The 15,543-nt window shown below is 37.7% G+C and overlaps 2 protein-coding genes across 2 annotated transcripts; one reads left to right on the top strand and one right to left on the bottom strand.

The window, feature by feature from the left end:
* Nucleotides 1-1,484: 1,484 nt before the first annotated feature.
* On the bottom strand, nucleotides 1,485-3,850 carry LOC119070464. Its single transcript, XM_037174819.1, has 5 exons — nucleotides 3,659-3,850; nucleotides 2,445-3,598; nucleotides 2,081-2,268; nucleotides 1,805-2,008; nucleotides 1,485-1,738 (listed from the first exon to the last, which is right to left on the bottom strand). The coding sequence occupies exons 1-5, from the start codon at nucleotides 3,751-3,753 to the stop codon at nucleotides 1,619-1,621; spliced, it is 1,761 nt and encodes a 586-aa protein (XP_037030714.1). The 5' UTR covers nucleotides 3,754-3,850; the 3' UTR covers nucleotides 1,485-1,618.
* Nucleotides 3,851-6,789: 2,939 nt separating this feature from the next.
* LOC119070463 ((E3-independent) E2 ubiquitin-conjugating enzyme UBE2O) lies at nucleotides 6,790-12,896 on the top strand. Its single transcript, XM_037174818.1, has 10 exons — nucleotides 6,790-7,175; nucleotides 7,382-7,635; nucleotides 7,712-7,913; nucleotides 8,061-8,325; nucleotides 8,424-8,833; nucleotides 8,913-9,095; nucleotides 9,164-9,312; nucleotides 9,378-10,527; nucleotides 10,618-11,311; nucleotides 11,578-12,896. Exons 1-10 carry the CDS (start codon nucleotides 6,945-6,947, stop codon nucleotides 11,904-11,906), a joined length of 3,867 nt encoding a protein of 1,288 aa, XP_037030713.1. The 5' UTR covers nucleotides 6,790-6,944; the 3' UTR covers nucleotides 11,907-12,896.
* The last annotated feature ends 2,647 nt before the right edge of the window (nucleotides 12,897-15,543 follow it).

The following is a 15,543-nucleotide window of genomic DNA, read 5'->3' as shown; positions in this document are numbered from 1 at the left end:
GATGCTCAATCCAAGGGTTATATCTCCAATGAACAGATTTCCCTTTTTTTCCTGATTGACATCGTCCCTGTTTTAATATTTATTTTTGTGTTCATAGTTATTGGAAAATTGGACAATTTCAATCCACTGTCTCTACTTTTCTAGCTCTCACTCTTTTTTCCGCTAAGATACATTTACAAGACAAGGATGGAATAATTCCACGGATGTTCTATAGTGGCATCCTTGTCATTTGTATAAATTTTTAACGGATGAAAGAGTGTGAGTGAGAGATAATATGGCTGGACCTATTTTGAAGCTATTGAGCTCATCTTCAAAAAACGGTGAAAAAACGTTTCAAATTTGGCTCCTAGCACTAAGGCCGCTACTCGGCCCTAACTGTATTTTGCATATACCTCGAGTAAATTTGATCCTATTTTCCTAATTTTTGTTTTATTTGTAAGGTAGTCGACCACCGAATAGAATGTTGTTGACAAAACTGTATATTTAGGTTCTTGGACTGAGGCCGCTACTAGGTCCTATGTGTATTTATACGCAATAAATTAAAATTTTAGGCCAATTTGAAATTTATGTTACGTTTGAAAGGAACGTCGTACGGGGTTTCGTAATTGCGCTATGCCCAACTTCTAAGATTGGCAAAGAATGGAGACAGACGCAATAGATATATGGGCTCAGTCGCAAAAAAACGCTCCGACTGTTCTGATGGCTCGTCAACCAACCCATCAGTTGATGTATGTTTGTTATCATTTCTGATAACTTGGAATCATTCCGGAGATGGTTCAACCATTTTTTGCGTTGATTTGATATTCTTGTTCCATTAAAACTGAGTCAAATATTTTATCAAGACATTATTACGACTCTACAAATGCAGATATCACATGACCTAATATCCTGGTCAAATGAATTACCACGCGTACAGTGAGTTAGCAGCAAACACTGATTGTGGAAAAGAATTTTGTTACAATAATTTCATTTTTGTGATTGTTAATAAGGCTCGGAACAGGTCAATTCAACCTGAATTTTACCTGAAGCCTGATAGACTGAATTTTGACCTGACCTGTTCCTATAAGACATAATTCTCACCCGAGGGGGAAACTACTGGCCAAAAGGGTGGCAAATCAATTTCTAATTCCTTTCAACTCCTTTTGATTACCTTAACTACCGGATCAATTCATCTAATTGCCGGATTCGCTCTACTTCCTTACAATTCCGTTCAATTCCCTTTCAATTTCTATAGGAACTTCTTCTCAATTTCTTTCAATTCCCGTTAATTCCTGTCAATTCCGTTTAATTACCGGATTCTCCGGCAATTCCGAGAAGGGTTCAATTACCAGAGTGGTTTCCCCCTCACTCTCACCACAATTATTGTATGTATTGAGCCTTAGCCTGACACTTTGGCTTTGGCCCTTAGGCGATATATCGTACCTAAGCGAGCACATGGTTCTTAACATCCTAAATGGACGAAACTTATAAAAATTAGACGATCCTGATGATGCAAAGAAAAAAAAAAATTATTTCACAATCGGTTGATGCGCCGCTCATTATTCGATAATCGCAACTCGATATTTCAATTCTTCAAAATGATTTTCCTCTTATTTTCTGACCGAACGAAAATTAATCCTTAAAACTCTCCGACCTGAAAACCCTTAATTTCAGCTTTCTTATTTTCAAACGCAGCAGTATCCTCGACGAATTCGTTGATCAAATTATGGAAGTGGATGCCGTCAAATGAGACTGGAACCTAAAAGAAAACAGAATTTTCGGAGTAAAACCTGCAAACACCTGAACAGAGTGACGGGGCTCTCACATTGAATAGATCGATTCCGCAAATCTGGAAGCATCGATTGATGACTGTTCTGGCGAACACATACACATGTGCAACGCGTAATGTTCGACCATCCACTTTTGATGGCATCTCATACATAACGCAGTCAGCATCCGTTGGTTCCTTTAAGATGGTATTTTCTGAAATGATAATGGTGTCCCCTTCCAGTGGTGTAATTTGTCGCTCCTAACAAAGCAGTTAATTTGATCGATCAGTGGAAGTTAATCTTTGTGTGGAAAAAGTAATTACGGAATTTACCCAGAGCAAGAACAGTACGGTTAAGACGACGGGAGTAATTTCTTTTGGGAGATTACGAATTTTATGTTTGACATCATCGTCGAAATCCAAATGTAGGATCCAGAATAGCAAGGTCCACTTCATGGTAATAAATTCTTCATCAGCGTCTGGTTGCTCGTCAATTAACTTTTCGATCGGTGGAACATCAACTGGATTAAAAAAAAAAAAAAAAAAATTGAGGATTTTTCCGATACAACGCAGAGTTTGAAAAGTTGAATTCAGTTCATTGGACGGGCTTCATTACTCGGACAGTTTAGTAAATTAACGTTTGGTTTTGGAAATTATTTCTTTAGGCGATAAGTCAAGAAAAAGTAACTCCACTTACGTGACGAAAAAATCAGCGTCTTCGGTAAGACTTTGAAGCGTTCATTATTATGTCCCTTCATCAGAAACCGTCTCTTCAGTGTTTCATCATCACGTTTAGAATGTAATACGATTCCCATCGCTCTCTTGAACACCATGACAAATAAATTCTGAAGTGACATTGCATTTCGATCATCGTTCCATCGCTCTAGATCCTGGAAAATGTAATCGATGCGCGTCACATCGTCATTAACGATCGACCAAATGCTTTTGTATTTTTTCAAGATGTTTGTGGCGTTTTTGTCGTCTTCAGCAGCCGGTTTGATTGCGGAAAGATCGTATTTCTTAAACTGCTTTTCAATCATCCAGCAATACCGTTCGTGATGAGAATGAAATATCATCTTTGTCCAATCACCAAATCTTGGTTTCTCCTCGACTTTTGGTACATTTTTTCGTACACAAGCGGTGACGCCTCGTATGATATTAACGCTTCCCAGACTTTTCACGGGAAGCACTCCCTTCTTAAGCCACAACCAATTCGTCTGCACATCGTCTAGAATTACACTAACAATAGCCACCAAGACATGGAATTGGTGTGGTGTCAGTTTCAAATGAGCAAGCAATGCAGCACGATGGAACGAAACGGTGGTCATATCTTTGAAATTCAACTCTTCAATGCCACATCCCCAATATTCAACGTGCTTAAGGTCGTAAATCGTAAAATCCGAATCCTTTGCCAGGACGGCCACAACATTTTCGTTTTCTCGACAATACTCGACCATGGTTTTGTTTAGTGACCCGGTGACCAGAACAAATTCTCCGTATTTTCGTGCGATGCCTTCCTCATACAGTCCCAGGCATGTTCGAAGTTCCGGTCGAGCGCATGTTTTCATTACTTTGTGTCTATCGTAGCAATACATCAGTGAGTTGTACTTCATGTAGTTGTGATCGAATTTTGGAAGCATTTTTTCCAGCTTCTCGTCGGTCTTTGTTCCGCCTCCAAAAAATACCAATTTCACATTCAAATCTCGCATCGGTTGAAAAAATTTGTCCAATTGTTGATGGTAGAAACGATGACTTCCACCGAAAAATGCAGCCTTTACATTCAATTGAACCACCGACATCAAAACTTCTTTCAAACGACAAACAACAATGGGCTGTTGTTCTGGATGATCGCTGAAAAAAAAACGATTTTATTGCATTATGCACGATAGAAATGTGAAACTGAATTTATACATTTTCCAATCGCATATCTGCTGAATAATGTGCAGTTTCTCGTTGCCACCGACTTCTTCTTCGCGTTGAAGCTTCTGAAAACCAGGAACTCCCATGATTTTAATTTGCAATTCAATTGAATGCGTGGAATAAAACTGATCTTTTTATCGTTTCCAATGATTCGAAATCGTTAGAATTCGATAGGGTTGACCAAAGTATAAATCGCATCGTGGTGCCTGTGTATTGTTCACCGCGTTATAAAGAGAGTAGGGTAACATCAATTTTCCAACTTTCTACGAGATTTCATAAAAACCGTAAAGAACTTTTTTATCAAATATAAGCTTGCGCGATCAACTATTATAAAAATTGTCGAGCTTTCTGTATCTGCACCATATTTAGGGGAACCAGACTCAGGCAGCTAAAGGGTTTTTAAAAAAAAGTTTCGACAGTATGTGGTGGCTAAAAAGCAATGAATGTAAACTTGGGTATGGTCTAACGTGCAGGAAATAACGATTTTAAAAACGGATTCTAACGCACCCATTTTCTTATTATTGTGACAAAAGTAACGAGTGCGTTTAATGACTGCCACATATTTTGAAGAATCGGCCATACCTGGTATGTACATTCATTTCTCCAATGTTCACAAGGGCCAATCTGTTCATTGCTTTTAATATAACCCGAAATCCTATTTGGTGCTACGATGGACTATTTTGTAGGTCTCATCGTGACCGAGAATTCTTGTAGTAAAGATTTTGAAATATTCTTATTGCATCAATGAGGGTAAAAAAGTTGGAAATTGTATGTATTTCGAGGGTCTTGTTTGTGGTCATAGTGTAGCGACATTTTTCACAAATAAACCAAAATAGAGGCAGCGTTTCCACGTTGAAATTCGTTACAAAAGATAGTACTTTGATTTAGCCGTACCAGTGTTTTTTTCATTAATGATCCCAATTTGTCGAACTAACGTCTCGAAAGCAAGCGGGGTTAATAAATAATTTTGCTTTAATTTCATATAATAATTATGTTTATGCCTCTCCGCTTTGTCAGCAATTAACCGTGCTTTCTTTGATGAATCGGTAATATACGATGCAGCTATTGTGTCTCTAACAGTTACATCCCACAACAATGACCTACCATGACTCCATGGTATCAAAGTCACTCCATCAGGTCTTTTACTATCATCTCTTGAGATACCAGGTGGTTGTATTATGTTAGGAATACCTGCACTAGAAAAACCATGAGAGAAAATCATATTCATATTGTCATGTCTAGCGAGTTTTCCTTCTGCACATTTAGCACATGAGAGACCATGCAAACCATCTTTTGCAACAATCTCACCACAAATACATTAATGTTCTTCACCAACAGCAATTCTAGCAGCGTTATTATCCAGTAACAATCCCAATTGACTCGATGGAACCACTTGCAGCCACTTTGAAGATTCTTTAGTTGATGACGCAAGTATTCTGGCACGAGTCTTAAGATCACCAGATTCGAACATTTCATTAAATCGATGTTTGATCTTCGGAATATCCCAATTTCTTTGTTCTTTTCTTAGCACTTCGTTTTCTGAAATAAAGTCAATTTGAATTTCAGAAATTAATTTTAAGATTTCTTCATCAGTAATTTCTAAACAGAAACTTTCGAAATATCATGTCAGACAAATTTGATGTAGAATAAATAGAAGACAAATATGCTGGTACTGCTAGGTCTTCAACTTTTCTAACACCCAAACCTCCAAATGACAACGGAAAAGAAGCCTGATCCCACGATAAACCTTCTACTCTAGTATTCGTAATAGCCTCCAGTGTTGATCGAAAAATTTCGTCAACAGACCTAAGACTATCCGACAACAAATAAGCTTCAGAAGTACGCAACAAATAACTGAATCTATAACTACTTAAAGACTTCCTGAATACACACAATGCAGGATGAACATCCATCAACTTTAATCTGTCAAATAAAGCTTTCGAAACATTTTGTTTGTGTTATCATCGTTTTTATGACCTAAAAACGATACCCTCTCTAGCAATCAAACTACTTATGAGAGGACATAGACTGTTATGATCAGAGCGAGAGAACCGAAGACTAGTTAATTATAACTTGCCTTGGGGTACTTGTCAAAATATTGCTTTCTCTTTCAACATGTTACGTTGAGAGCGAAAGGACCGAAGACCAGTCTATTATAAGTTGTCTTGGGGTACTTGTCAAAATATTTCTTTCCCTTTCATTATAACACTCTATTGGCTAAAACCATTTTTTTTAAACATAAAAATTTCTTCAAATAGCTGATTTTTGACTGTTCACGGCAAATGACTATTTACATTTACGTCTCAATATATATTTAGGTTTAAAAAAAAAATTCAACTCAGTGACAAAAAGTAAAACCTTAGTTCTTTTTCTAAAGTATTCTTTTTGTACAAAATATGTGTCTGTGTCATGGAGACACATATTTTGAACATCTCTCGGACTGGCAAGTAAAAGACTCGATTTAAATGAATTCACATCTAGTGCCTAAAAAAGCATTTATCCCGGTGGCACAAAAACTATTTCGCATTTAAGATATTTTCTTGCATTTTGGGTCAAAATTACCGAAATTTTCTTACTCATTACATGACAAGTTGTATATATAGGCTGTGGACGTTAGATCATCAGGCACTTTCGTTTGTCGCCCTCATTTCGTTCGGGCTACAACTCCGAAGCTGTTTTGAATTTTTCGATCTCATGGAAGCTCATTTAACGGTTCTTCACCTGTAATTCCGGTGGTAATAAAAGAATGGTGCACAGCAGATACAGAAAACAATGGTTTCAGATATTTGACTAAATGCATTTCTCTACGGATTTTAAAATATCGTGGAAATTGGAAATAGTGAAATTTTGCACCTGGTTGCATCCACGACTAAGAAAATAGTTGAAAATTGATGTTACCCTATTCGAAAGGTCGGTGTTCTTTGTGGTTTTGAGTCCCGTCTCAGTAGACATTCCATTTTATGGTTAAATCCATTGGAAGCAACAGAAATGTGGACAAGTAATAGTAACTGCATATCGAGCGAAGTCTTCACTTTTAAATATTTTTAAAAATGTTCAGGATAACATTTCTTGCGCCACCTTGGTTCGAAAATGAAAATGTCCTTTTTTACCCTTCACTCATCCATTCTGTCGATAATGAAGTTCTGTCATTGCTTAATAGATTAATTTGTTCCTTTATTTTTGCGAAATATTAAAGTAGAAACAATTTACTGTGTGTGTGAAATAATATTCGTCTAACTAACCAGAAAACAACAAAACTTTAAATGATCAATTGATAATGGCAACAAATACAGCGTCAGCTGAAAATTTCGGTGAAAATCATTTTTTTTACGAGGATGAAGTGCTGAAATTCGATAAAAATGGTCGAGTTAAATTTGGATTGGTTTTGGAGTCCTACGAGGCCAATTATAGTGAATCGGAAAGTGATTATGAGGATTCGGTAAAGAAAGGTGAAATTCGCGTTGCGTGGCATCCCCAAGGCAGTGTAGAGGTTATCGAAGAACAATACGTAAGTGGTTTGCAGGTGGTTTCTTTTGTTATCTGTTTTGGAGGTTACGTAATTTTGATTGTTTTCTCATTTATTGTTGTGAGTGTGACGGCTTATCAGTAAAAAGTCAGAACCGACCTTGACACGCCGTGTCGCCCTATCTAATTATTGTCACGGAAGTGATCTGAACGTACACTATTGAAACGAAAAATCTTTTACGATAACAGATTGGTTTGGCTGACCGTACGTTAATGCCAGGAAATGTAGTTCGTCGAATCGGACCCGGCAAAGACACACAAAAGGGATATTGTCGTCATGTGTTCGTATCGGCTGATGTTCGAATAAAGGGTACAACGTTCGTCCTGAAAAACATTTCGTCAGATCGTCTACGCCCAATCGATACATTCATTGAAGATGATGTCGTCTGCCTAGATTCATGGGTCGGAAGTACAAAACGCATCGAAGAGAAATTAGTATTAAAGTAAGATCACATTGATGTTTCGCTGCAAACTGAATCTCGGTGAAGGAACATTTTTTTCTCTTCAAACATTATACAGAACCACTTGCGGTGCATTGGTAGAGGTGCGACCATCAGACCGACATTTTTTCAAGTTACGGGATCCAGACTCGAAACATATAAATGGATATTTTCATCACACATTATTCCATCCAGGCCAAACGTTGGTTGGATCGATCCAATCATTGGAAAACGAGCAATGGTTAACACCGAAACCGGATCGACAGCACCGACGGACCAAGGTTCGTTTTCAATGAATTTACACGTTTACACTTGCTCACATTGAGAAACTGACAGTGACCATCTCAGTGTCTTACTGTTGTTGTTGTCTCAGACCTACTACCCAAATTATGAATTTCGTAAAAATGGAACAAAAATTTCCTTCACAGTTTACGGTTGAAAGTGTCGAAATCGAAGGCGTGCGGGTGTATTGGCAGTGTAAGGCTAGTGACAACGTTGAATCGAAAAGCGACTACAAAGCCAGTCAACCGAATGCATACGTTACGGGTAATGATCTCAAACGACTGAAGCGGCTGAACCTATTTGAATCGTCGATGCTGCAAATAAACGACATGCAATACCTTAAGATTGAAGAGAAAGATCTAGTTAATTTAACCAGTAAATCGCAATGGAGGAAGGAGCGTAGTACATGTTGTGAGTATGCGAAATGCGTGCGACAATGATATTCAGTACTGCGGTGCATTTTGTCATTTTGTCTTCGGAGGAATTCAATTGTTTTTCCCCTCTCACAGATGACAACTACAAAATTTTGCACAATCAAAAACCCACCGAAAATCAGCAGAAAATTAAAATCGTTGAACCATTACCGCTGGAAGAAAAATCACTGAAATTCGACGGCGATAAGAAAATCAACTTTTCGCCCAAATTGAAACTGTGCTCACTAACGGTTCACAACGGCAGATGTAACAATTGTGATATGTTCGAAGCGAATGCGAAAAAGCACTTCGAGGCGGCCATCAAGAAGAAGCGTCAATTCGACGATATGCATTTGAATGCCGCTGCAGATGATGATGATGAAGACGGCTGGACGGATCAGGACGAGGATGACGATTCGTGTTCGGATGTGACCACCGCATCGTCACGCGGTTCAACGCCTACACCCCGTAGCAGTCCGAAACGGTCCCCGTTACTTTCGAAGAAGGTGAGATACCTTTTTGATCTGTTTGTTCCCAACGATTGTTCTGTAATTAACGCGCCTTCGTCTTCTTCTTTACAAGCAGGATAAGAAACTGAAAAAACGTAGCAATAACAAAAGTAATTCGAATCCACCGAAGGTGGGCGATGATATCGTCACCGAAGCAATCGTAGTTTATAGTCAAGCGACTGTTGTATGGCAAGACGGCACAATCGAATCTGGTATTTCGTCACGCCACCTGTATCCCATCCACCACTTGGATGAACATGTAAATCAAGTCAAATCATTTGCCACAACCTCAATTGACCAATTGATTGGGTTTGTTAATCTCAACAGGAATTCTTCCCTGGGGACTTTGTACTGTCAGGTAGCGAATGCAACGATTTGGCTTATCGTAATTATGGTGTAATTCAGAGCGTCGATCATAACGGTCGTACGGCAATGGTTAAATGGTTTCGCACATACACAATGTCGGACACGTCAAGGTAAAGAAACTGCGACGAACAAGATCGATATTGATTACATTTGCCGGCATTTATTTGCTTCACAGTGAAAGTCGTCCACAATTTCTGAATGAAGCCGAAGCAAGTGTGTACGATCTAAAAGATCACCCAGACTTCCAATTTAGACCCGGAATGATTGTCCTTCGGGTTGCCAATTTCGAACGAGATGAGTCCAAGTGCACCGACGGCAAAATTAACGACTATGTCGGTCAGGTCATAGACAACTACGCCGAGGGTCGTGTTAAAGTGTGGTGGGCCGATGGTCATGTTAGTATGTGCTGGCCGCAGGATCTATTTGAAGTCGGCCAACCGGAAGATAGTTTTTGGATCGGTGATTCGGAAAATGACGACGAATGGGAAACTGAAAGTGAAACAAGCGAGCCAGGATCGCAGACTGATACTCAATTAAGGCCACAATTATCGTATAATTTGGAACGTGCTCGTATAGCTATGGCACATCTGGAAGAAATGTTTAAATTGAATCCGAAGCTGGAAAATGATGGCGTTGTCCGTAAACTGTTGGAAGTGTACAAAAAATGTCGCTTCATTGATCGCTTGATGAACACAACCTTCTTCCATACGGACAATTTTAATGGTTTATTAGAGAGAGTTCGTCACGGTTCAACTTCGGCATCAACTACAACTGCCGCACGAGTACTTGACCACAAAAATCGACTTTTCGGTTCAGATGAAACGAATGTGGTAAAATCGCCCACCAAGTCGGTTAAGCCAACCTTCCGAAAACTGTGTGGCATGGTGCGGATTGAAGTAGATGTCGCCGAACAGTCTACTTGGAGAAAACAATCGCAAGAGATGAAGTCACTCGATGAAACAACAGTCAGCTCATTGAATTCATCGTCAGATACGAAAAACTGTTCATTTGATACATTTAGCCTATCCGAATCGACCAGCATTCCGCACAAGGACTGCACTGCTAGAGAGTTGAATGACAGCAATCACCTTACTGTTAGCCATCAAGATCTGAACAGATCTCATGATTCCGGTAATCATTCCAAGACTGAGTGGGGAGAGGGAAGCCGTTGCAGCTCCAGTGACTTGACAGACACTAAGCCAACAGACGATCAAACATCAAATTCCTGTTGCAGTATTGATTTTGGTTCCGATGAATTGCCCGAATCGGTTTGTGCCCGTCTATGTGCTCTAATGAAAGTGCAGCTGTTTAAGGCATTGCAAGAGGTTAGTATCCATTGATTGCTAAACAGTTTTCCATGACAATAGTCTGTTATGTCGTTGTGATATTCGATTTTGACTCAAATTCATTTGCAGATTAACAAACGAGTGAACACCAATCCAACCGATTCCGTAAAAATCGAAGAGTCGTACGTGATAAACGACGTAACCATCGACGAGGCTGACGTTTCAAGAGAATTAGGGCCTTATGATGACGCCAATTGTACCGTAACCGAAGATGTCCCAACTGTTGCCGATAATGTGGACATCGAAACGAATTATTCCGTGATTAATCCGGTGCCTTCAGAATGTTTTGTAGTTTTAGAAAATGCTCCAACTTCGCACAAATTCAATTTGACCGTGTGCCATCCATCAAGTCCGCAATTTTCGCGAGCGATTCGATTCGATCACAAATTGTTGAGAACATCGCTACCAGCTGGCGTGTGGGTGAAAACGTACGGCGATCGTCTGGACTTGCTGAGTGTGATGATCGAGGGACCGACAAAGACCCCATACGAGGATGGATTGTTTCTGTTCGATTTTCAATTGGGCAAAGACTATCCACGCGCACCGCCACTATGCCACTACGTTAGCTTCTGTTCGGATCGACTAAATCCGAATTTATACGAAGATGGGAAAGTTTGCGTTTCACTGTTGGGTACATGGCATGGTAAAGGTTCAGAGATGTGGAGTGCAAGCAGTACACTGTTGCAGGTCATCGTTTCCATTCAGGGACTGATTTTGGTTTCTGAACCGTACTATAATGAAGCTGGATACGAGAAGCAGAGAGGTGAGTTTGTAGAATGGTTTGAAGTTTGCTCGGGTCATAAATTAGGTAACGCAAATATCAGGATTATCGAGACTCCCCTGTCACGCAAATGAATGAAAATTTCTAAAAAATAAAAATCTCTGGACCGTTATGCAAGTCTCTTTCCTCCTTGCATTACTTAGTTTTTGAACGACCGACCCCTTGGACATTTTCCTTTCAATTCCAACGAATTCATTGTATCACCGGGATCGTAATTTCCGTTCGATTTTAACATCACCCCATTTTAGGCACTCAACAGGGCATCGAAAACTCTCGCATGTACAATGAAATGGTCGTACTAAAACTGGTCGAATCGATGACAAAGGTCATCGCCAATCCGCCGGAAGTGTTTCGCGACGAAATCATCAAACATTTTCGCGAACGCGGTGAAAAGATGTGCAATCGCATAAAAAATTGGATGGATATGTCAACGACCGCCACGGTGTCGCCAAATGCCCAACAACCGGACTTTTCACTTGTGCCAGCTTCACGTGGATTCTGTTTGAAGTTGGTGGGTTTGTTGGAAAATTTCCACAACAAACTTGAAGCAATGAATCAACTACTCCTCCCTCCATAGTTGCTTATAAAAGAATTATTACTTTCGATGTGTCCAATTATTTGAAGAAGAAGAAGAAGAGAAATAAGGAAAAGCAAAGGTAAAAACTTTTCCTAGTCAAAGTCAATATATTAGTAAATATGAAAAGGAATAAAATTTATGAAATAATCGTAAGAAGATCCATAAAACACGCTGATGCGCTCAATTTAATAAGGAAATAAAAATAATTAGCTTTGGTTTCATTTCACATAAAAATTAACTTAAAAAAAATGGAATTGAAAATCAGCAGCTAGCTAAAATCATTAACTTAATACAAAAGAGACCGGAGAACATAAGGAAAAAATCAATAGAATTTATCATACAATCACGCATTGCCTTTAATTTTTTTGTTGAATAATATTTTTGAAATAATTTATTTCGAAATGTGATTGTACCTTAACTTAGCTTTGTATGTTGAAGAGAAAAAATACTTTTTTCTTTTTTTTTTTTGTTTAATTTGTAGGCGAATTTTTCTGTCATTCTCTATCTTAAAAGAAAATCTTTCATTTTGTCCTCAAACAAATAATTAAATGTGCGATACTTATATCGATTTAGGGATAATATTTTACTCAAATTCAATCAATTTGCGTAACACATTTTAGCAATCAAATCAGTCGAAATGGTCTTTGTGTGTATGGATGGATGTTAGGCGTCGCAAAGAATGAGTCATTTAAATGAGAATTGTACGCGGGTATCATTAGCTAAGATTAAAATAGATTTGTTGATCGTTAAAATAATTATTTTTCCATTTTTTTTTTTATTATTTTGTTCAAGTAAGAAACGAATCATTATTTTGTTAAATGTTTCCATTTTGTTTTCGAATTGAAAATTATTATTTTTTTTTTAAGTCTACTTTATCGATCATTTTGTGATATTTATACTTTAACTTAGCAATTTATATGTTTTGTCAATGCCAGAATTCCTATTAAAATTGTTAACAATAAATCAGTCATGGTCATTTCGTTTATTTAATAAAAAAAAACTGCCGTCCAAAATGGTCGACACTTCGATCAGTTCGAATATTATAGGATGAATGGCTTTGATTGAATAAATTAAATTAAATTCGAGTTTAAGTTTCAATTCTTTTCTTTTTCAATTGTATGATGCAGTCAGAGCGAAAATCGCTCTAAGGGAAACAGTAAGTTTCAGCACTTTCGGAGAAATTTCTTCGACAACTTTTAATTGTCGACTTTAAATTTCACAATTTTTTTGTCTTTCAAACTTGTACGACTAAAAAAAAACTATTTGGGAATGTATTCGTTGCAAATAACGAAAATTTAACCAACAGGAAATACTTAATAGAACCAATGTCAATAACGTATGGCAAGGTCTTTCTATTGACTATGTTTATGGCTCGGATCAAAGAAATTTTCGGGTATCCGATTTTCTCCTTTCTTATTTCCTCCTTCTGGTATTGAAAAATAACAATTGTTTGTGGGTGGGTGCAACAGTGGATGTAAATGAAGTGGTTGTTATTCAACACCAGGCATTTTCCATTCCATATGTCTCTACTATTGTACGTATCGGAAGGTGAAACCTGACCTAAAAACTTCTGAAACCTGAATTGACCTGAACCTGAATTTTAATATCTGACACTGATTTGACCTGGCACCTGATTAGACCTGAGAAAATCTGATCTGACCTGAGGGGTTGCCGATTACGCATTTTTTTTGTTAAATACAATTTTACTCAGTTCAGGTCAACCATAAATCAGATCAGGTTCAGGTCATTTGAAAAAAAAAATCTGAATTTTTTAGGTCTGATTCAACTCAGTTCGAACCCGAGACCTTTTCCGAGCTCTGGACGACTTCAGGCTGAAATAACGCGAAGTGAATGTATTTTTAGTAGACTTTTTTTTATGGCAGTTTCATATTCAATTCAAAGACACTGACAATCACGCCATTTATATAAACTGTCGTGCCACACTTCAAGAAACGACTGAATTAATTTTTCAATACCTAACATGGAACTGTTCTCAATGAACCAAGAAACGCCTCACATACGTTAAGGGTATACAGACAAGAATTACATCACTTTCTCTCTCGCTAGTCGAGGTGACATAAGTGAAATTCTACAGTCGTTTTTACACCCGATCGGCCTAAAATATGATTCTGACTTTTTTTTATTGTCTACGAAATGCTAAAAAAATCCGATAAATTGAGTCAAAAGTACAGGAATTTTGCCAAAAAAGGAAGAAAATTCGATAATGATTGTGGATTTTTATTTATATTTTGCGCTACCGATTTCATTGCATTTATCCGTTCCTTTTCACTTCATAATGATAAATATTTTCGATGGCTTTTTCATAGATTGAGATCGAGGGCGACATTACTAAAGTGCGTAACTACCATCTCTCCGATTCTCCAAGAAAAATTCTACAAACTTTAAGGACACCCCATGGAACTTGAGGCAAACCATTTTTTTTACTAAACTAAACCCTGATACTAACAGATCAATAAAAAATGTTTTTGTCGAAGGCAAAAGATCTCGAAGTAGGTCAATGTACAATGATGTGCAACTTTTCAAAGTATCAAAATGTAAGACCTCCATACGACATATGTAATTGTAAAATGAAAGTTTCTCTGTTGATCTCGGCCCATCATGGGCCGCCCATGACATGTTTAAAAATATTACACAGAAGGAGGTATTTTGAAATTTCGAACCCTTTTTCATGTCACACCGTCTCACGATGCAGAATCGGTTGTTTTGATCATATCAGTCGGTAATCAGCTCAAAAAATCAGAAATTGTTTTATTTTTCAGACAAAAAAAAACGTTTTATGAAGATCGGTCGTGTTCGAAAGATATTGTAGTTACCAGGGCCTATTTTAAGGAAATTAAATTTCCAAAAATTCTCAAAATTTTTCCATCACTTTTCGTCATTTCATCTAAAAACACAACAGATTGCATCGTAAATGTTGTATTTACTGCCTTTTTAGTTGTTTTTCATGTCTTTGAGCTTAACTGATTACTTCGAAATGAGATCAAACAGAAAACAAAATTTGGAAATTTTAAGAGTTTTTGTGAAATTTTGGAAATTTTTGGAAATTAATTTCCTTAAAATAAGCTCTGAGTTACGTCCTTTGTAAGAAGAAGAAGAAATGAAAAATCCTCCAAAAAAGACGGCACAGTAATTTATCCCATCATTAAGCTTTCGTTTTCTATTATTTCTAAAAAAAAAAAATTAAAACCAAAATTTCGAACATTGTTAACCGCAAAAGAAATGCAAATGCAGCAAACGCATTGAATAAATTTAATAAAAAGGAAATATTTGAATAACCAAAAGATTTTTTTCAATTCTCTCTGAAGCGTTCATCAAGATTTAAACAGTGTCTTCGTAATAGAAGTCTACTCAAATGACTTATAAGTTGGACATTCCAGAACTTCCTGTATGAAGATGTGACTTATAATTTCCAGCTTATAACTTGACCTATTCATATAAATTATAAGTCATTTGCGAAAACTGTCTAATGTTGGGCTGTTTGTGATTGGAATGGTGCAGCCATAGATTTACACTCGAGAGATGGCATGGTGGCGCTGTCATTTTTAAACATGTCTGCGTGCCCATGTAATTTTTAGGTGCCGATTAGCATCAGCGCCACCATGCCACCTCTCGAGTG

Source organism: Bradysia coprophila (genome assembly GCF_014529535.1).
Source record: "Bradysia coprophila strain Holo2 chromosome X unlocalized genomic scaffold, BU_Bcop_v1 contig_79, whole genome shotgun sequence".
NCBI classification, from domain to species: Eukaryota; Metazoa; Arthropoda; class Insecta; order Diptera; family Sciaridae; genus Bradysia; species Bradysia coprophila.
Note: the sequence above shows the minus strand (reverse complement) of the source record. Positions and strands in the feature narration are given on the sequence as shown.

Coding starts and splice junctions, on each gene's coding strand:
- LOC119070464 (XM_037174819.1), bottom strand. CDS start 3,753: ATGGGAGTTCCTGGTTTTCAGAAGCTTCAACGCGAAGAAGAAGTCGGT. Junction 3,599..3,658: donor CAGATATGCGATTGGAAAAT/GTATAAATTCAG, acceptor TTTTTTTTTCAG/CGATCATCCAGAACAACAGC. Junction 2,009..2,080: donor CCGTACTGTTCTTGCTCTGG/GTAAATTCCGTA, acceptor CTGCTTTGTTAG/GAGCGACAAATTACACCACT.
- LOC119070463 (XM_037174818.1), top strand. CDS start 6,945: ATGGCAACAAATACAGCGTCAGCTGAAAATTTCGGTGAAAATCATTTT. Junction 7,636..7,711: donor GAAGAGAAATTAGTATTAAA/GTAAGATCACAT, acceptor AACATTATACAG/AACCACTTGCGGTGCATTGG. Junction 8,834..8,912: donor CCCCGTTACTTTCGAAGAAG/GTGAGATACCTT, acceptor CTTTACAAGCAG/GATAAGAAACTGAAAAAACG.